The sequence below is a fragment of the Wyeomyia smithii genome, chromosome 3 (assembly GCF_029784165.1).
Source record: "Wyeomyia smithii strain HCP4-BCI-WySm-NY-G18 chromosome 3, ASM2978416v1, whole genome shotgun sequence".
Lineage (NCBI taxonomy): Eukaryota > Metazoa > Arthropoda > Insecta > Diptera > Culicidae > Wyeomyia > Wyeomyia smithii.
In genome coordinates, this window is record NC_073696.1 from 258,017,449 (window position 1) to 258,039,400 (window position 21,952).

The window sequence follows — 21,952 nt, forward strand, 5'->3', positions numbered from 1 at the left end:
AGATCTTGATGAACCGGCGCGATCAACAGTGTTTAAGGTTCCTATGGCGAAACGGTGAACAAGACCGCAACCCAGACGTTTACGTTACGAGAGTAATGACTTTCGGAGCGACATGTTCGCCCAGCAGCGCGCAGTATGTTAAGAACTACAATGCGCAGCGGTTCCAAGACCAATTCCCGAGGGCAGCAGAGGCGATAATGAAGGAGCATTATGTCGACGACATGCTCTCAAGCGTAGAGACGGAAGAGGAAGCGATACAGTTGGCGAAAGATGTGCGACACGTTCATTCGGAAGCAGGTTTCGAGATCCGGAACTGGCTGTCGAATTCGAGTCGAGTGCTGCTGGAGTTGAAGGCGAGTCCCGGTGAGAAAAGTTTGAACCTTTCGAGCGAGATGGCGACGGAGAAAGTTCTCGGCTTATGGTGGTGTACAGCGACCGATACGTTCACTTTCAAGTTATCGCCGAGGATCAACGGTGAACTGCTGCGAGGTGACATCGTCCCAACGAAAAGTCAGATCCTCAGCACGCTTATGACGATCTACGATCCCCTGGGATTAATGGCGCATTTCCTAATGTTCCTGAAGATACTGCTGCAGGAAATTTGGCGGAGTGGTGTAGGCTGGGACGAGTCTGTCAAGAGCGAACAGCTAGTGAAATGGCAGACATGGTTACGGGTACTCCCGCAAGTGGAATCGGTCAGTGTGCCAAGGTGTTACCGACTGAAGACGAGCACGGGAGAGCGGAATACGATTCAGCTGCACGTGTTCGTGGATGCGTCGGAGAACGGCTTCGCTGCAGTCGCCTATCTGCGGTTCGAAGAAAATGGAAAAGTGGAATGCGCACTCGTCCGTGCAAAGACAAGAGTAGCCCCGTTGCGTTTTGTGTCGATTCCCAGACTAGAACTACAAGCCGCAGTCATTGGAGCCCGCCTAGCGAACGACGTTATGGAGACTCACAAGATGAGGCCCACGCAAAGGGTTTTCTGGACGGATTCACGCAACGTTCTCTGTTGGTTGAACTCCGATCACCGAAAGTACCATCAGTTCGTAGCGGTGCGGATCAGCGAGATGCTAGAGTTGACGGAGACGACGGAGTGGAACTGGGTTCCGACGAAGCTGAACGTCGCTGACGACGCCACGAAATGGCAAACGCTGCCAGATCTATCTCCTACCAGCCGCTGGTTCCGTGGCCCTGAGTTCCTGTGGGAACCGAAAGAAGGATGGCCTGTCGTTGTGTCTAAGTTCAAACACACTGCAGAGGAGGAACGGTCACATGTACTGCATCACTTCGTCGAACGCGCTCTATTCCGCTGGGAAAACTTTTCCAGATGGCAGCGACTACTGCGGCTAGCAGCCTTTGTCCATCGATTTCCGTCGAATGTACGCCGGAAGCGGTCGAAAAATCCCCTCGTGACCGGACCCCTAACGCAAGAAGAACTAAAAAACGCGGAGTTATTCATCCTAAAGTCGGTGCAAGATGCTGAGTTCGCCGAAGAGAAAGCTTTGTTGCAGAAGCCGAAGCCGATACCGTGGAGGAACGCTTTACCGAAGCGTAGTCCGCTGTACAAGCTCAGTCCGTTCTTAGCGGAAGATGGACTGCTACGAATGCAAGGTCGCATAGATGAATGCGCTCATGTCGAGGAATGTACGAAGCATCCGATACTACTTCCCAAGCGACATTCAGTCACGGATCTCATCATAGCAAGTGTCCACGAAAAGTTCTGCCACATGAATCACCAGACGACGCTTAACGAAATCCGGCGTCGATTTCACGTTCCAGGATTGAGATCGGTCTACCGGCGTGTCCAAGGCCTTTGCCAGCTCTGCAAGATTCGCCGAGCGAAGCCAGAGCCCCCGGAGATGTCTGGTCTATCGTTCGGACGTTTACAACCCTTCTGTCGTCCTTTCTCCTATGTCGGCATCGATTATTTCGGACCAATGCACGTGGTTGTCGGCAGAAGGATCGAGAAACGATGGGGTGTACTAATAACATGTCTCACTGTCCGAGCGGTACACCTCGAAGTCGCTCACAGTCTTAACACGGACTCGTGCATCCTGGCCATGCGAAATTTCATCGCCAGAAGAGGTACCCCAGTTCAGATAGTTAGCGATCGTGGGACCAACTTCATAGGAGCAAGTCGCGAGCTAAAAGAAGCCCTGCAGAAGGTGAACCAAGACAAGCTGATGGAACACTTTGTCACCGCTGATACGAAATGGACGTTCAACCCGCCCGCGTCGCCACACTTCGGCGGGGCTTGGGAACGTCTCGTTCAATCCGTGAAGAAAGCCCTGAAGCACCTCCAACTCACTCGCACACCCACTGACGAAATCCTTAGAAACACCCTGACAGAAGTCGAACTCATTGTTAACTCTCGGCCTCTGACTGAATTACCGCTAGACGATGAGCTTTCCCAAGCGCTCACCCCAAACCACTTCCTGATGGGGTCGTCAAACGGTTCTAAGCCCCCGATCGCGTACGACAATAGTAACTACGCACTGAAGCACACCTGGAAGACATCGCAGGTCTACGCTAATCGATTTTGGCGACGCTGGGTAGCCGAGTACCTGCCTACGCTCACCCGGAGAACGAAATGGTTCAGCCGAACCAAACCGATTGCTGAAGGAGACATCGTTGTCATCGTAGACGAGACGTTGCCAAGGAACTGCTGGCCGAAAGGTCGGATTGTCCACGCGATCAGATCCAAGGACGGGCAAGTCCGTCGTGCACTGGTGCAGACGGCGACCGGAATTCTGGAGAGGCCAGCCGTGAAGATTGCGGTGTTGGATGTTGGCGCAAGCGTGAGTACTTCGGAGCAATGACCTCGAAGCACTGCGGGGGAGTGTCGCAACCATTTATTTGCGACGCGTCAACGCAACCAAGCACAGCGACGGTAGGTACCTTAACTCTATTTGCTTTGGCGGCACGAAGTGCCCCCAGCTGTTCGCACGCCAATGACCGGGCAACAAAACGTCAGTGAAACGGAAGGACGGGAGAGAGAGAAAAAAAAAGGTACTGACGATTGAAGGTGCTAAGTAAAACGTGCGGCGACTAAAGCTTATTAAAACTTACAATATTTATATATAAGAAAACCTGTTTCTACTTAAAACTATTTGGAAATTGTATTACCCTAACTAAAACTAAGTGAAAACAGATAAAATTGTGAGCGCATTGACTAAATTGTGAATTGAACTTATGAATTAAAGTACGGTTGGAACTTACGAACTAAACGTTACGCTGCTGCCTAAGAGTGCTAGTAGTATCGCCACTACCGATTGGCTTGATATAGGTACACGAAAGGACACTAAACGAATTTTTTAACGCCAATTTGGTACGATACATTACGTACGCTAATTTGAATTGCGTTACCGTATACTAGAGTAACCTAAATAAAACGTTATTGAATCGGAAACTGTCTTTCTCGTTGCATTTGCAACAAACGCAGATATTTACGTCAATGAAAAAATATTTGTTGCCACTGATTCGCCAACATGACACTCCTATAATATCCTGGCCCGACCTTGCTACGTGTCATATCGCTAGGTTGGCCATACACTGGTACTCATCGGAAAACGTGATAATTGTGCCCAAAACATAATTCCTCCAAATTTTCCGGAAACTTTTTCCATTGAACTATTTTGTGTTCTCTTCAAGAGGTATCTTTGCTAACATGTTCAACCAGCGGATACCGTACCGGAAAAATTCAAACGAGATTGGACAAGAGCGTCTAAAATTGTTACTAATTAGTCCACGCATAGCCTTATGAAGAACGTTAGAGGAAAAATTCGAGAACTTGCTCATAAATGAAAAAGTCATCGAAAATGTTTCATGAACTGTTGATACACAATGTTGAGAAAAGTTGATATGAATAAAAAACACTCATTTTTAACCGAATTGAAGGTTGGCCTTTTCTTTCTGGGAAGGTCCACAGACATACGTCCAAGCAAGAACAACATTGATCGAAAATTCTGTGTCAATTTTCAAAGAGAATTGCGTTATAAATCACTTTTATACTAGCGTCGCATGGTGACCTTATTGCTACAATAACTTTTTTTTCGCTGGTATACGAGGTTGGTGTCACTGGTAGCGCTATCTGGTTACGAATGGCTAGTACTAAAATCTTAACACAAGTTTGAAACTCAGCTTAGATGTCTGTCTGCGGACGGTCTATATCCCAGAATGTTGCCGTTAGACGTAAATCTACGTCAAAAATATGAAAGGGTCTTGGAAGAATTATCATGAAGACATCAAAATATTTAGGCATTTTCCATTTTTTATTTTCATGTTTGCAACAGTAGAAAAGATTCTCTACTTTTTCTACACATTGAAGAACATCTTTTTGCAAAATATTAGTTCTCTATGATTTCGTTAACCACCCGGACAATACTAGGACAAACCTTACGATGATAGAGCCGATACCCTACATAATTATTTAAAATATGGGAGAGAGATCGGTAATACTGCTTTTCAAAATACACAGTGAATCCTTCTGCAGCTCTTGTGATAGTAGAAGCGAACAGTAAAACGCTTCTGCTACGGCAACGTATAGTGCACAGGCAGGAGGCAGTGCAAAAGTGATCTTTGTGTTACTTCCAGGAGTAAAGATAGCGGTCATACAAAAGGTGCGTTGGCCAAAAACCGGAGAACGTCAATTCCGGGCGTTTGACAGCGAAAATATTCATCATGATTTGATGACAGTAGCCGAAAGGAATCAGCTGAAAAAGGAACTGTTCGAATCGAAATGACTGCTCGAAACCTTCAGTTTGATTGTTATGTTTCTAAAATGTTGAGCACTGCACACAAACCGCACAATGATTCTTTCGCTCTGTTATTGGTAGGAAAAACCTCTACTGTACCACCAATGACAACGGCTTTGGCTAGTGATCTTTGTTGCAGCCATTTGTAGTACCTATTTTTCACGTCGTAACCCTAATGGAGAGGCCTGCTCTCAGATCAACTACATGCCAATCGACGACTTGGAGTTAGACGTCATCGATGAGCGGTGTTTCCAGGGGCCGAACGCCGATTCAGATCACTGAAGCAGTTGCTGCAGAGTATAACTAGAAAGTTGATGGACCAGTTGAGATAGACCCGAACGAGCAGTGGAAGTACAGCTTAAATAATAGGCAATGAAGTGAGCAGTGGTTTGATTCAGAGTGTCTAGTGATGACAGGGGAAAACAACCAGGCCTACACTAACACTACCGTAATGAGGCCTCATCGCCGCAAGGAACGTGAACACTATCATTGCGCCTTCGCTGAGGCGGAGGTCACGAGGATCAGGAACCGGGCCGTACTAGGTTCTGCCATGTGTAATGACAGGGAGGGGAACGTGATTATCGTTAAGTCGCAGGCAACCAGGTGTTGGAAATAACACTTTGAAGTGTTGCTGAAAAGTCAGAAAGGTAGAAGAGTCGTCGAGGGGAACAGAAAGAAATTGGAGACAATAGACAAGCTGTGGTCTTGGAAGGTGTTATTAAAAGAGCGATGATAGGTACGATCTTCAGAACTCTATTAGCCTCCCACCACGGATTATAATTAAATTTACGGTGATGAAATTGAGGTGGTAGATGAGCTTGTGTATCTGGGCTCGCTAGTTACCTCCGACAATGACAGTAGCATAGTGATAAAAGACGCATTATGGCCGGAAACCGCGCTTATCTTGGACTGCGAAAAACTCTTCAATAGAACCAAAGTTGACCATCTAAAAAACACTTATTAAACCGGTAGTCCTTTACGGCCACGAAATATAGACCTTGTATTGAATATGTTTGAAATTTCGTGCAGAAGAGGAGTTTAAGTGCTACCAAATTTATATCTGCACATATAAATACGACATCGCTGAACAAACACTATACTGCACAAACAAGTTTCAACAGTCAGAGTGCTTGCGGGTTAAAATAACGTTTTACATTTTAATCTAGCACAAAACGAGAAAATACTATCTTCAATAAATTTATTTGTTGTCTTAAAAAGGACAATTGTTGTTCAATTGAATATCAGATATAATGTTGATTGCATCTGCCCGCTACCGCACAAAGGCAGCATTTTACTTAACGGGAGACAACTGGGTATAGATTTGCATCCACTTTGAAAATCACTCGCTGATTGGTTGAAATTGAAAACCCCGAGTGCGTTGAAATGAATCATTATGCTCACTGTTTTGTTGTCGGCAGTGTTGCTGAACAACATGTTTATGCTATTTTGATTCATGATTTATTTTTATTTTAACCTGGCATTATCTAAAATATTCAAATGAACATTCAAAATAAAGTTCAAAGCGTACAAATACGGGCGTAGTAAGAGATCCCATTTAGATCATTACTTATATCGAATTCCAAAAAAGTGCGTAAGGAGTGGATGCGGTTTTCATGAAGTATGAGAACGACATACCGCTGCTGAATGTCGGGAGTAAATTGTGTAGTGTGAGCTCAATTCCACTTTTAAATACGTTCTGGATTATCCTTCTAGTGCCCAAGTTAGTTTATAGACTGACTTCGAAAAAATCACTATGAATCTGTATAAACACTGCACAATGGTCTAGAAACCAAATTTAGGGGGAAATTTGGGTCTAGAGCTCTATAGCAATCTTTTAGAGTAAAACTTTCTTCTACAAAGTTGTTACATATGATAAAGCGCTTATTGAAAAATTATCAAAAATTAGGGTGACCAAAATTTTCGATGCAGTCAAGTATCTATTTTTTTTTATCTTGGTAGATAGAAAAAAAAACTTGTTCTACAATGTTATGGCTCCAATAACTTTAAGCAACTTTGTAAAAAAAGTTTTTCTCTATCTTCGAAAACGACCGATTTATATTGAAAAAACACTTCTTTATTTCAAGTCTCACCTTAAAACTGGCTTTTTAAGAGAAACAATTTGCAATGCTGATATTGTAAATATCTCAATTCTACTCAAAGTTATTAATGTTTTTCATAAAAAAACATGCGTTTTTCAATTGTTTGTCATTCTTTTTGGGGCAAACATAAAAAAATATCTCTAGGTCTCATTTTGAAGGGCATACTTGACTCTATAAATGGAGGAATTTTAGAAAATATGATAGTAAATTCAATTTAAAAACTTGACAAAAATTCCAATAGTTCTATATATTACGCATATAAAAGCACGCAGATTTATTTTTCTGGTATTTTTTTCTTATAACTAGAAATAATTACCTTCAATTTCATCCAAAAAGATTGAAAATCGATCAACTGGTTGAAAAGTTATGATTGTTTTTGAATTAAATACATCGAACACAGTCGTTTTTTATGGTCACCCTATTTCGAGATTACAGCAAGAACAAAGGAAATCCATAGAAAACTAACCGATTTATTAGCATGTGAAATTGGACATATTTTTCCGTTTATCGGTTTTAGATTTTTATTTTACATCGCCGAACTCACTGAGAGACGTAGTTCTACGTCAAAAATTGATGGGAAGAACATTTCAAATCATATTTTTAATTACTAGACATTTCTTTTGTTGTTAAAATGTTATGTCTAAGCGTGTTTTTTTTCGAAAATATATTAAAATCAATACCAGTCTACCTGAGATATTGGAATATTTTTTTAGTTTTCCTCGGTAAATGATTGCCCACATTTAGTAGGAAGATTTTTTCAAAGCTCTCTTCTCATGCTTCATACTTTGCTGCGTAGCGTCTCAAAGCACTAGAATGATTAATGCTAATGACGGATCCGTCCCGCAGATTACAGATCTGCACGAAATTTGCGCTAACCAGGACACTGATCCTTCCGGTGGCGCATTACAGACATGAATCGTGTATGTGAAACGGCTGGCCACAGAGCACGTATGACGGATGAGCGACCGGTAAAGATGATATTCAGCAGAGACCCGGCCCGAGCAACGGGTATAAGAGATGACTGGAGAAGAGCAGCCCAAGATCGAGTTTTATGGATTCGGCATAGAAAACCTACGATTTGTCGTCAAAGACCGTCTGCAGGCGGCACTGGGCACTAGAGGGTTAAACAAACGTTAAACAATTAAGAAAATAAAACAAAAATATACATAAGTTGACTCCAAATTTGGTTAAAATTCGCAAAAAAAGATCAGAAGGCCCAGAAACACAAGAAATATCCTGAACTAGCGATTCAGTCGTCAACGAAAAGTTTAGGAAAAGGAAACAAATGAATTGATCATTAATTAGGTACATAACATGCTTCTGAACCGACTATCCGAAATAAAATTAAAAACAGAACCCAAATAAAACTGGAAGATGTAGAAAATAGGAAAAACATTGAACTTAAATGCATCTGGAGGCCTAGAAAAAAAAGGGATCACAAGCTAGGCTTAATATTGCCGACCCTTCCGTTGAAATCCGTTTAAGAGCCAGTTCGCGAGAACCGCAACCACCTTTACAAGGGAGGTTGTTTCGAGGTTCTCCGATTGGACTGAAACTTTCAGGGTTTGTTTATCTATATAATAGAGCAATGTTTTGCATATTCTCAGATTTTTTGATAATGGGTAAGTGGGGTAGAAAAGCCCGCAAAAAAATGATGTCAAAAAACTGCTAAAAACGTAAAATTGCTATAACTTTGAGTAAACTGAACCGATTTTCATGAAAATTGGCATGTTTGTTTTACTCTATAAAGGGAACAAAAGGAGGGCTATTGGAAGTTGCTGTCGAGAATACATGCTGAGAAATTCTCATTTTTCTAAAAAAAATGGTGATTTTCACAGCTGTTTTTCTCTTACCAACAGATCTAGCATTAAAATCCAAACAATACGTTTTGTAGTACAACTCAAGAGCTTTCATTTGATATATAAAGAAAATGCGCCGTTGTAAAGATGCGGGAGAAAATCCATTTTTTCTATAACATGTTTTTGACCATTATTTTGTACCCATTGTGCGAGAAGCTTTGCTCCGTTTTGTGTCATTGTTCTTCAATGTGGCTGTAAGTTTCAGGTTTCGTTTGCTTATGCAATGTTATTTCGAAATTTGAGGTTTTTGGAAAAGGGGTTAGTAGAGTAAACAGGCTACAGTAAAATTTCAAAAAAATAATTACTTTCGGCTTACTCTCGAAGTAAGACGATATAATGAGAGGTTTTTTCAGAGCCAACAAGAGAATGAATGAATGCCAACAAAGCCACGCGATACTTTTTGTTTAGCTTTTTTTCCAAAATGTTTCCTTTAGAGAATAAAATTACCAAAAAATTTAATGTAGTTTGAAACCAAATATACTCTATATTTCATCATCTTAATTTTTACTTTGATTTATCATCATCTAACTACTCATCGAGCTCATTAGTTATTGCACTCAATGCAGTTCCGCCCCGCCCCGTAACTGGTAGGGAAAGCTTACACTCTACTACGAACGACAATGGCCTGAGGCTTGTTAATTTCGCTGCAGCTAGGGGGATGGCTATCTGTAGCACTTATTTTGCACGCCGGAACATACGTGAGCACATCTGGATGCACCCGAATGGAGAGCTTTGCTCTCAAATTGACCACGTTCTGATCGATGGACGGCACTTTTCGGACGTCACAGACGGGAGGTCGTTCAGAGGACCGAACGTTGACTCGGATCACTATCTCGTAGTAGCCAAAATCCGCGCCAAGCTGTCCAACGTGCTGAAATCCAAGGCAACGAGGAGGATGCAGTTGAACATCCAGCGGCTATCAATTGAAGGAGTAGCTGCAGAGTACTCGCAGAAAGTTGATGAACGGATTGAGGAAAGAGCTGAAGGGAACCTGAATGAACAGTGGAGGCACATCCACAGTTCGATCAGCACTACAGCGCGAGAAGTGTTGGGTACAACTGCGGCAGCTGCGTCCAATGAGTGGTTTGACGCTGAGTGCCAGCGAGTGACGGAAGAGAAAAACCGCGCCAGGGGTCACATGTTGGCCACGGCTGTGACTCGTCAGAGCATGGGTAGATATCGAGATGCAAGAGCCGCTGAAAAGAGACTCCACCGCCGGAAGAAACGACAGCATTGGGAGCGTATTCTTGCGGAGGCGGAAGGTTGCTTCTCCAGGCACGATGCGAGGAGCTTCTACAAGAAGGTCAACGGAATCAGGAATCGAAACGTGTCAGCCCCTGTCATGTGCAACGATAGGGAGGGGAACCTGATAACCGATAAAACAGAGGTGGCCAGGCGTTGGAAGGAACACTTCAGTGTGCTGTTGAACGGTGAGGGAAACAGTGAAGTCGAAAGAAGCAGGATGACTATTGAGAATGATGGTCAAGCTGTGGATCCACCATCCATGGACGAGGTGAAAAAAGCAGTGAAAGAGCTGAGAAACTGCAAGGCAGCTGGGAAGGACGGCATTCCCGCCGAACTCTTCAAAGTCGGGAGCGAACAGCTGTATCGTGCCATCCATCGGATCATGCTGAGAGTGTGGTCTGATGAAGAATTGCCCTCGGACTGGTTAGAGGGTCTCATATGCCCGATCTACAAAAAAGGCCATCGCATGGACTGTACCAATTATCGAGGCATAACACTTCTCAATACCGTGTACAAAATTCTCTCCCGCATCCTGTTCCACAGACTGAGGCCGTTGCAGGAGACCTTTGTTGGCGAGTACCAATGCGGTTTTCGAGGGGGACGCTCCACGACGGACCAAATGTTTACCTTGCGACAAATCCTCGATAAATTTCGAGAATACAACTTGCAGACGCACCATCTGTTCATAGACTCCAGGGCAGCGTACGATTCAGTCAAGAGGAATGAGTTATGGCAGATTATGATGGAACATGGCTTCCCAACAAAGCTGATTAGGCTGATACGTGCCACTCTTGAAGATTCTACATCAAGCGTCAGGATAGCCGGTGAGATATCGGACTCGTTCGTGACGTTAGATGGTTTGAAGCAGGGTGACGGGCTGTCGAACTTATTGTTCAACATCGCATTGGAAGGTGCTATACGGAGGGCTGGTGTGCAGAGAAGCGGCACCATCATTACGAAGTCGCACATGCTTCTCGGTTTTGCGGACGATATCGACATCATTGGTATCAACCGTAGAGCTGTGGAAGAGGCCTTCGGACCTCTCAGGAGAGAAGCTGCGAGATTAGGGCTTGTCATGAACTCTGCCAATACCTTTTACGGATTACGTAACCAGCCAAGGTCCCGCAGTCTGCAAATTCGAACTAAACTTGCACTCTATAAAACACTGATTCTTCCGGTGGCCCTCTACGGCCATGAATCATGGACGCTGAAAAAGGCTGATCGGCGAGCTCTTGGTGTTTTTGAGCGAAGGATTTGAGCTCTTGGTGTTTTTGAGCGTAGGATGCACTACAAAACGTGTTGTTTGGATTTTAATCCTAGATCTGTTGGTAAGAGAAAAACAGCTGTGAAAATCACAATTTTTTTAAAGAAAAATTCGAATTTCTCAGCATGTATTTTCGACAGCAACTTCCAATAGCCCTCTTTTTGTTCCCTTTATAGAGTAAAACAAACATGCCAATTTTCATGAAAATCGGTTCAGTTTACTCAAAGTTATAGCAATTTTACTGTTTTAGCAGTTTTTTGACATCAATTTTTGGCGGGCTTTTTTCCCCCACACACCCCTTATCAAAAAATCTGAGAATATGCAAAATATTGCTCTATTATATAGATAAACAAACCCTGAAAGTTTCAGTCCAATCGGAGAACCTCGAAACAAGATCTAGTTGCGGTTCTCGCGAACTGGCTCTTAATTTCTCTCCCATTGATGGTGATGTTGGTTGTTACATTACCTAAGCAACCATGTGCAACAAGCAAATCGTTCAAAGTAATTATTTACTAGGTACTTACCCGCAGACAGTAATCAGTTATTTCACTGATAAAATTGGTACCAGCAAACCATTAGTATCTACATTGAAGCGTTACCTTTTTGGATTTAATAAACAATTTTCACCAGTTATTTTTTTGTTAGTCATAATCAAACGAAAACTAGTGAAGCCTACGTGATAATATACAATCTTAAACAATGAGATAATGAGCACCGAAAAAAATGCAAGACAACACAACATAGCAGTAAAAACTTAACCTAACTAAAAATAACACTATTTCTATAGCAAACAAAACTAATCAGTGAATAAATAAAACAACTCCAAGCAAACAAATGCAGTCTCGTGGATTCGTGGTTGCGTTTTGCTACAGGTGTGGTAGGAGGGGTATGTGGTACGAACGTAAAATCATTTCGAGCTTTTTTTTTCTCTCTAACAAATAAATATAAATACAATAAGTAAGAACCAAAATGCAAACCAGAGAAAGATAAAATACAAACCTAAAACATGGTTAATACAGGAAAATTCAGAAAATAAAAACCGTCGTTCGGTAGGGTGTTGTGATCTTTTTTACGTTCTGTGCCAATGAAATGCCCGCTAGAAGCTGAGAATTACTGTTTTCAACAAACAATTGTTTCGCAAATGTCCGTCCTCTTTATTGAATCCGTTCTTCTGTTCTTCTTATTTGGATGGCTTAAGGTAATATTTTGTTGTTGTTCTTGTTCTTGTTGCTGTTGTAATGCGAACTTAAAAAACTGTTACAGGTTTACTTATTTAGTTTTTTTTTGTGTTCGTTTTCGATTTGCCTCCATTTAGTTTTGCAAGTTTTAGCCCTTGTTTATTTTATGTGTGGCTGCTAGGAAATGCATTTTTCTTCAATTCAAATTATGACCTTTATTCATGTACGCCTATCTAATGCTTTTGCTAAAAAGTAGTTCGCTCGGATTTTCGCGTTTTAATAGCATTGTGGGGCTCTTACAACAGTAGTGTTGTCCTGCATCATCATGCATGGCGATGTGATGTTTCGTCATCTCATTATTGATTTATCTAAGTTACCACTACCCTAGCGCTAGGATGATTAATTTTATCGTTCATTGACTTACTTATTTATTTGTATTTATTTGTGTAGTAATCTTCTCGATTGCTGCCTCTAAGTTTTACCATAAATTTCATTCGTTAAGTAGTATTAGGAAAAGAAAAAAAAACAGTTTTTTTTTCAAAGTCAACTTCTTGCGTTGGTTGCTTTTCATCTGCGAACTTCATTTGTTTGCTGCGAGAGTATTTTATCTATTCAAAAGTAGGTAATTGTAATAGTTCGGCGTTTGTTTTCTCTTCTGCATTTCTTCGACATGTGTTTACAATTTACAGCACCAATTATTAGATTCTTTCTTCTGGTTTTTCTCCTGTTGCGATTTTGCCTTCGAACGGTATTAGCCTTTCCGTTTGCTCTGTACAAAATTCATAGTTACTACTAGTTACTAGGTTAGTTTATAATCTGCCCTCTCCCTGCGGGAGAGAAAACTAGCTGAGTTTTAGGGGTTTATGAGTCGGTTTTTTTCCTGTTTTTGATGGAACAAACGAAAATAAAATGCCGTAGCAATGTCGATGGCAGTGATCTTTTCGGAACGAAAGTTTTTTTTGAGCAAATTTAACAAATGAGCAGAATCACTTCGTTATTGCGTGTGTGCCCAAGTAAATGATTAGAAGAAAAACAACAATCTCAATTTAATCTTCTCCTGAGGCAGCGTCATTTGGACGGGATGGCTTGCGGTTTTGTTTATTGTATTCTGATTTAACTAATAAGTAAAGTAAAAATTGTTAGAGAAAACATACGATTGATTAAAATGGTACCTTCGGCTAAGTTGCAAACAGTAAAACTCTAGTTCTAAATAAAATGATTTTGTTTTTAACACAATAATTCTAATAATTTAGAGATGATAAAATAAAACATAAATAATCTATGAGCAATTAAAAAAAAAACACGATGTTCAAATTTTGATCAAATATTTTACAACTTTGCTGAGCAAACCATATTAATCCAACTTTTTACCGTATAATAATTTATTTATAAGTGAAATTTTTGAGTCCCTTCTGGGAAAGCAATCTAAAATAATTAACGAAAATTTTATTCACAACAGCCGAAATATTTAAAGCGCAAGGTTTGGTTATCTGACCAATTAATAAAACAGGTGAATTTGCCGAAAAAAACAATTCCTGATGGGGTAAAAAAGTAGACACTGCCTCGTAACGCGGAGAGTAATTGATGATCTAACAAAACAGGACTGCCTTCCATCGTTGCCCATATTGTAACGTGGAGATGAGTTTGCAAAAAGCCGCCTTTTCAATTAAGTACAAGCTATTCAATTTGCTTTCGATTGCACGGCCTTCTTTGTTGACGTACGCAACCCTGTTTTAAAATTGCTCTTTTGTATTTATGTATATGTGTGTGTGAGTGTCTGTGTGGGTACCTAGGAACATAACGAGTGAAAATGAAATAATCTTATGGATATGGAATAAATTTTCAACAGGAATATATATAATAAAACGAGGCTATAAACAACATCGCTGTATGAGCGTTACTGTTAAACCGAAATAATCGCACCGTTTCTGGTTGTGATTTTTTACTTTACACCGGTACGACAATAATAAAATTATGAATATCATCTGCTGCTAATTAACCATCAATTAGCCGTGGCTCAACATAAAGAGTTATGGCGAATAAAGGAAACAATAATTTTGCGCTGCCCTGTTTTCCTGTCACTTTTCTTTTCTCCTCTCGCGAGTTTTTGTGTGTGTGTGTGAGAGAGAGAGTGTGTTTGCGTAGTTGCTCGCCCATTTTGTTTTGTACAGTTTTTTTTTGCTAAACATCTAATAATTACACTTAGAGTATATGTTTGCTTGGATATGTAACGCGTACTTAAAAAAGAGCATATGTTTGTAAACTGAAATCCCATTTTTGTTTGTGGAAAGCGCGCGCAGGATTCAAACGCGGAAAGGTAAATTGATAACAAAAAAGAATGATATACATATCTATAGCTAAACGATAAACGTACAACTTACTAGTGATATAGATAAATATAGGTTTCATTTATTGTTTTATTTGGCATTTTTTGATTATACGTGATTAAGTTGTGATTTGTGGTTTCACGGTTAAGCTTGGTTTACACTGAGATATGTAGATAAGCGCTTCAATCAAACAATTATAGTTTTCTGATAAGGAGAGAAGTGAAATAACAACTGGTTCTCGCGTACTTAGTACTCGTGTGAACTGGGAAATGATTCCGATGGAAACGTGCTAATCTTTTTAGAATAAATTACGAGTAATTCTAGTGCAGCGTGTGTCGATCTGTCGAAATTAACACTCAAAATTGAAACGAGCAGACGTTGGAGTAAATTTGCATCATGAAAATGGCGTTTGTTTAGTGATTCTAGCTTTCATCGTTTTACACTCACAAAAGGCAGAAGTAAACGAAAAAAATGGTCCCACCAGGACTTTGCTAGGTTAGAATTGCCAAATTATCTGGAAAACAAATTGTTTGCCTTTTCCACAGTGCGATTTGAAGCCGTTTCGTATCTCCCAGCTAGTCTAGTCTAGACGACGAACGACAAAACCGTCGGTGTCTTACATACCGATTGGGAAAAATTTATTCAAATTCTGCACTGTACAACATACACACTACAACGTGTGTGGGGGATCGCAAATATCCCGTACTTCTCTGTACCAATATAGTGCCGCTGAGCGTTGCGCCTTAACCGATTCAACTGTCAGTTGGAATTTATGCTGATATTTCTAGTTTTTTCATTGTTTCATTTTATTCTGCATTGGTCGTCGGTCTCGATGGAGTGGCAATACGAACAACATATCGGAATGATTGTTTTTGGGGAAATTTACATCCCAATATGTACGCTGTCGGATAAAATATTGAATACCGCTAAGATCAATATTGGCGGTCGGAAAATAGCGGAAAATAAAAATGATAATTAAACCTCGCGTTTTTCTTTGGGCGACTTTTTTTTAATTCCCCTCGGTCGCGCATGTCGTACATTCGGATGAAATTAATTGTCTGTTTGAAATTCGAGCAAGAGGGATAATTTTACAGCGAACAAAAAAAAAACATCATTTAGTGCCGGGTCAACAGTATTACAGTATTCGTGATTTAATCGCTACAGACGTGCGAAAACAGCGTTCGCATGCAGAGCGGAGCTTTCCGAAGTAATTTAATTTGCATCGGATATAATTATAACATAATAAGAGTACGCGAGTAACGAACGCATAAATTTAATGCCGAAACTCGGTGTAGAGACAGTCCCCCTACGATCTCGGTGAATCTTCGTACGCGTGGTGGTGGAAATTGTACAAAAACATTGTTCAATATTGTTTGAAAATGTTTAAACTTAGAGTGAGACACTTAACATATGTTAAAACCTTTAAATTTTAAAATGTAAAATTCAGCACCGTAATAAATTGGTCATAAATTTAACAAAAATGTCGAGACACCCATTCGGTCGAGCGAGAAAATAAAAAAAAAATGCCTATCAGCGAGAAAAAAAAAATCAAAAAATTGAAGAGGTTGTTTAGAAGACACGACCGCAAGTTAATATAGAATTAGGACAGCCTATCTGATGTATTTTTTGCAAAACGTTTTTTGATTAGCATGGAATCATTGGAAAATAATGTTGAATATTGCTGGAACACAGTTGTATTAAGAGCACCTCTCCACCGTAAATAGTAGAAGGATGCGAAGGACTACGATAGTTTTGTAAGTTATCAGAAAAATTAACAGACGAAATTGTAACGATTTTTCTCTCTGTACAATTTCGAAACGAAAGTCAAAAAAATGTTTTTTTATATATATTGACCCGATTATGTATGATTCGATTATACATAATTTTAGACTCGATTATATATAGAAGCAAAACATTTTATTTCTTGAATTTCAAATATGACTTATCTAGAGTTAATATATCGTAAGAGAACATCTACAAAATACGCAACGCTTGATAAAAAGGGAGAAAAATAGAAAAAAATAAAAAAAAAACAAATTTTGAATATTGTTTAAAAAAATTTAAAAATAAAAAAACTAAAAATACTTGAACAAAAATACCTGAATAAAAATTATTTCAAAAATAAAACAAAAGAATAAAAAATTTAAAAAAAATAATTTTTAAAAATTTGAGAAATTAAATACAAACAAGTTGACAAATCTACATATACTTAACAATTTTTTTAATAATTTTTCTTTACATTTCACTGCAATTACATCAGGAATAACTACAAGATATGTATTTTTTTGTAAGAAATGTGTTTTCTGACTTTTAGGGGGATGAATCAAAAATAAAATTTTTCTTACCTATTCGAAAACAACAAATCATTTATGAAAAATAAATATAAAACATTTTTTTTTCTCTGATTCGATTATATATAAAATTCGATTATATATAGTGAAAATAAATCGGAGACTACATATAATCGAGTCCGACCAGTATTAGGTTTCTATCCATGTTAGCGCTTCCACTTGGTATATTCAAGTCTATTGTTCGGTATTCATGAGTAATTTAACAAACTGAATACGTGGCACTTTGGGCAGATAGAAGTTTGTTTATGAAGGACCAGCCACAGATGATGGCACTTACCAATATACTTGAAACTGGAGCCCAGCACGACTCAAATGGGAATTAGCATATTTTGAAAACGTTTTTCATTACACGAAATCAAATTAGGCTAGATAAGCTGCAGTCCTGCATGTAATTTCACACATTTGTTTCAAAGATTGCTTCGAAGAAAATAAAAAAAATAACTACTTCAATCGAATTATTTTGAGGCGCTTAAAAGTGCCATTGGTGTGTCACAATAGTAAAACTCGGCAAGTTTTTGTTTGATTTCTCGTCATTGTGGATTGTAATGACGTGGAATTATTCTCGTTCCCTTGTTATTACGGCAGCACTTTGGCAGCTGCTAAGTATTCCATAACAGCCATCGAATAGACAAATGATCTGGTACCTTCACGCCTTTCGTCTGTATGGAATCGCCTTAGAAATGGAAATAAAAATGAAACTTCTGTAGGCTATCTTTTATAACAGACCGCCGAGAAAAATTTTCAAAAAAGGAGGAGCCTTGTACCCTGAAAAGTAATATTTGTTTACTTCAGTTTCGGCTGTGTAAGGAAACAGAGGCAACAGTTTGGTTTAGACTGAAGTTTAGAGCTTTGTCTGATATTTGGCTTCGTTTTAAGCTCGAAATATGCGATGAACATGGTTCTACATTATTTAATCGTACAATAGTTAGCATCACAAAATCGAAATTTTCCGCATTTTGGTGAACGCATATCTAATTTTCTAACCGATTGATGCAAGAACGAAGAAAATCTGTAAAAAGCTGACTGACTGTTGGAAGTGGACAATTTTCGTGACGCTCGCGATGTTCTTAGGTTTTCAATTTACAGTCCTATAATGTCGTAAGACGTAATTCTACGTCAAAAAAAATTCGAACGTAGATGCTTAGAGTAACTGTATGAAATATTTCCTAATTTAAATTTTGTAATGAAATATTGCACAGATGTTCCCATGGATTAAAGATGTCGTTTTGTGCTTTTATTTTGAATCTCGATTAATATATGAAAAGGATTTATGTGAAAAGGGTATTGATGATTACAAGTATTTTTAGAGCCAGAATTCTTTTGATCGGTATGACGACTTAGGCAAAGTTGTAGGTAAAGATTTTATCTTTTTTAACAAAATATACTTCGTCCAAATTTTCTTCCAGGGAAAAAGTAGAAGGTTGTAACCAAGACACGACCGCATCACTGACGTAGAACTACGCACAATATTAACCGATGCATTGTTGAGAGTCATTAATTAAAGTCATTGTTCATTAATGAGTCATAAAGTATACTGTTGCTTGCTCAAAATCAGAAACTCTTTGTTAAATAAACAATGGGAGTCTACTGCATGATGATAATACAACACTTCAAAGTAATGCTGCACTACTTGGAGTAGAGTTTTGTGCCGTGCTAAGGTACGAAAACTGTGATCAGGAACCTTCACATGGTTCCATGTACTTCTCAAATGATAAACGAGTGCTTTACACAGTAAGAAAACTTGATGTTGAATCGCATGTAAAGAGTTGCCTCCATCGCGTATGATAGAAAATTCCATAACATTCCACGCAAATTTAAATGATATTGCACGTAATTTTAATATAAAATCGTGGTTTACGGCAGAAGCAACTGAAATTTAAATGAATATTTTACGTGACGTGTTATATTCAGAATTTTTCACTGTGTACCATCTGAGTTACATCCACGACGATAAACTAAATGTTTCCTACCAAAAATGAATGAGAATAACAACGAATGAGTATTCAAAGAATAAACATGCAGCGAAGCTATATATTCGAATTTTTGTGCAAACGAGCTGCTGAAGTTCTATCGGCTTTCTATTCACACATAAAAATACAATATCACTGACTGACAATAAAAAAGCATTTACAAAAAAAGCTAGCGCTTGAGATCTTTTGAAAAACTAATTACTCTTCAGAAACTTGTTCAGTTGCTATAAGAAAAGCAGTTTGTCAATCAAAATTAGAATTGGAATTGGGAATAAGGCACTATTTTCAATCGAAAATGAAAACAAACCGACTTATAAGCATTTTAAAAGGGATAAATTTTGACCCCACTCCTTTGATAGATTTTCATTTTACACCCCTATGCAGTAGGCTACGTAGTTCTACGTCAAAAAATGACGACGTAGTTCTACATCAAAAAAGTAAAAAATTATCTCAAATGGTTATTTTAATAGATGCTATTTTCAATAAAAAACTACGAAAAATTAGCTAAACACCGCTAGTTACCTGATCATGGAGAAATGAAAAACAAGAAAGCTAATATTTACCAAAATGAAAAACAAAATTGTTGAGTGGGTACATATAATGTCTTCGGTAAAGTTGTAGACAGTAATTTTGTCCTTTTAGAAAAAAATATACATCGTAAGACAAATTTAAAAAAATTGAGAAATAACATGAAAATATTATAAATTGAATCTCTCAAAATGTCTTCGTCAGTGGTTTTCTTCGGCAGCTTTTCTGCAGCAATTTTATGCAAAAAACTGCCGAAGAAAACCACTGACGAAGATGGTATAGAATATTACTGAATATTGATAGTTAACTAAACTTGTAGAGGTAAAAAAATTAAAAAATTGTCAAAAAACAATTTTTATAAATTTTCTCTACAAAATCCTAAAGTTAGAATTAACGTTAGCAGAAAAAAGAACACTGTAACCTATGAATCGAATTGACTGAGTCGAGTGCCTATTAATGATAAAAAAAATTTTAGGGCCAGAACGGTTTTTTATCCGCATAGCGCCTTCAGCGAAGTTGTCGACAATAATATTGCCCTTCAAAATAAATCACCCTGTCAAAATGAAAAAAAAATTTTTTTTTGACCTTTATTTTGTTTATTTCTATTTTTTGAGTTTAATGAATTATTTTTTCAGTTTGTATTGTGTAGTTTTTTCCGTAGAGAAAAAAATCAGATTTCAAAAAATGTTATTTTTTTTTGAGATTTTTAATTTGTAATCATATTTTTGTTCTTACGGTGTATATTTTCTATGGAAGGACAAAAATCGCTCTGGCCAAGCTTGTTGTTCTTTTAAATGGTTATTAGTCTATAAAACACTACGAAACAGAGATACAAATTTTGTACGTAGAACTCAATGCGATAGAATGAAATATATATATATATATATATATATATATATATATATATATATATATATATATATATATATATATATATATATATATATATATATATATATATATATATATGATCTAGAAAAATGATTCACATTACTGGGATGTGCATTTCAAAAATTGTTTTGTTGGTGTACCGTCGCTGAGAATGTGTCTTCTAAAATGCATCTGTTTTCAAGTTCTTTTGGATTTAAGTAAAGAAAAGTGAAAAACAAACACCAGGAGGGGGCTTGCAATGTGCTATATTAACAATGTGCTTGTTTACGGTTATACAGTTTACGAAAAATTGATGTACTTTGCGTGGAACGTTCGTCTGTATGCCTACAAACAATGTGCAGCGCAGTCCGTCCCCTTTTTCAAATTCTTTCATTCTATAACCTACGCTGCGCTGGTAAAAGATTTGGTAATCTACCTACAACTGTGTTCCAGCAACATTCAGCATTATTTTTGAATTTAGGTCAATTAAACAACGCTTCTCTTTAAGGTTACCAATCATTTGACAAAAGAGAAAGTCGAAAAAGAATTATTACTGAAACCACCATTAAATTGATTAGCCCCAATCGAATGTATTCCCATAGGTTTGGGAATGAATTATATTTACAGATTTACATAAGACAGGCTGTTACAGTTCCCAAGCAACCATAAGCATTAGGAGATAGAATTTTATTAGCACTAATTTAGCCTTGTTAATGCCAAATAGCTTTATATAATGTTTTTTAATGTTTAGGGCATTATGCTCAACTAGCATTACTGAGAGCAAAATATGCGCTCCGATGTAGTGTTTTAAATGCATATAGAAGACGCATTATATTTTTGAGTAAGTGCCAATAATGAACGATATCGAGTGGTCAATTCAAAATAGACGGAACATGGATACTCCACGTAAATGGAAAAAGCTTTGAGGAGTGGGAATTTTCGACGCAAAGTTCCGGTATATGAAAGCATGAAACTTTCCAAAATACCCAATTCAAAACAATTGCAAACTAGTGAGTTGGATCCAGGATCTACCTCTCCTGGGCTCGTGGTTTCTGAACCGTCGATATCAGAAGATGAAAAAAAATCCCTGTTGAATTCCAAAGGATGTTGAGGAAGAACACATGCAGAAAATAAACCATATAAATTCCTTCTGAATATTTTTATCATTCGTTCCAGACACCAAATAAATAAAGTTCTAAATTTTTATTCGTTTGTTTACTTAACTCACATGCCAGAAAAAAGAAATCTCATGGATGCTCCAAATCAGCATTAGTAATGCATATAAATGGTTGCCACCTGCAGCACTTTATCAGCTCACTATTTCGCCTTTTTAACATTATATCAGATATATACAAGCATTTAGGTCAGAATAAGTTCTTACCCAGAATTCTGTAATCGTTGTAGGGCAATGGTTTAGTGCTTACTGATTACTTGGATTATACGTCAATCTTCCGGTCGTGTCTTATAAATAACCTCTTCAACTATGTTGTTGGAACTTGAAGTTATT

General features: G+C 38.5%; 1 protein-coding gene across 4 annotated transcripts in view; it reads right to left on the bottom strand.

Annotated features, from left to right (window-relative positions):
• Window positions 1-21,952, bottom strand: part of LOC129727607 (furin-like protease 1) — a 460,593-nt gene that overhangs the window by 13,248 nt on the left and 425,393 nt on the right. The window contains exon 13 of one of the 4 annotated variants that reach the window (XM_055685597.1): window positions 7,367-7,967. The exons of the other annotated variants lie outside the window; for them this stretch is intronic. Within the exon in view, the coding sequence (XP_055541572.1) occupies window positions 7,903-7,967 (65 nt within the window). The 3' untranslated portion in view covers window positions 7,367-7,902. Of the gene's footprint in view, window positions 1-7,366; window positions 7,968-21,952 lie in introns of those variants that run through there. 4 annotated transcript variants of the gene reach the window in all.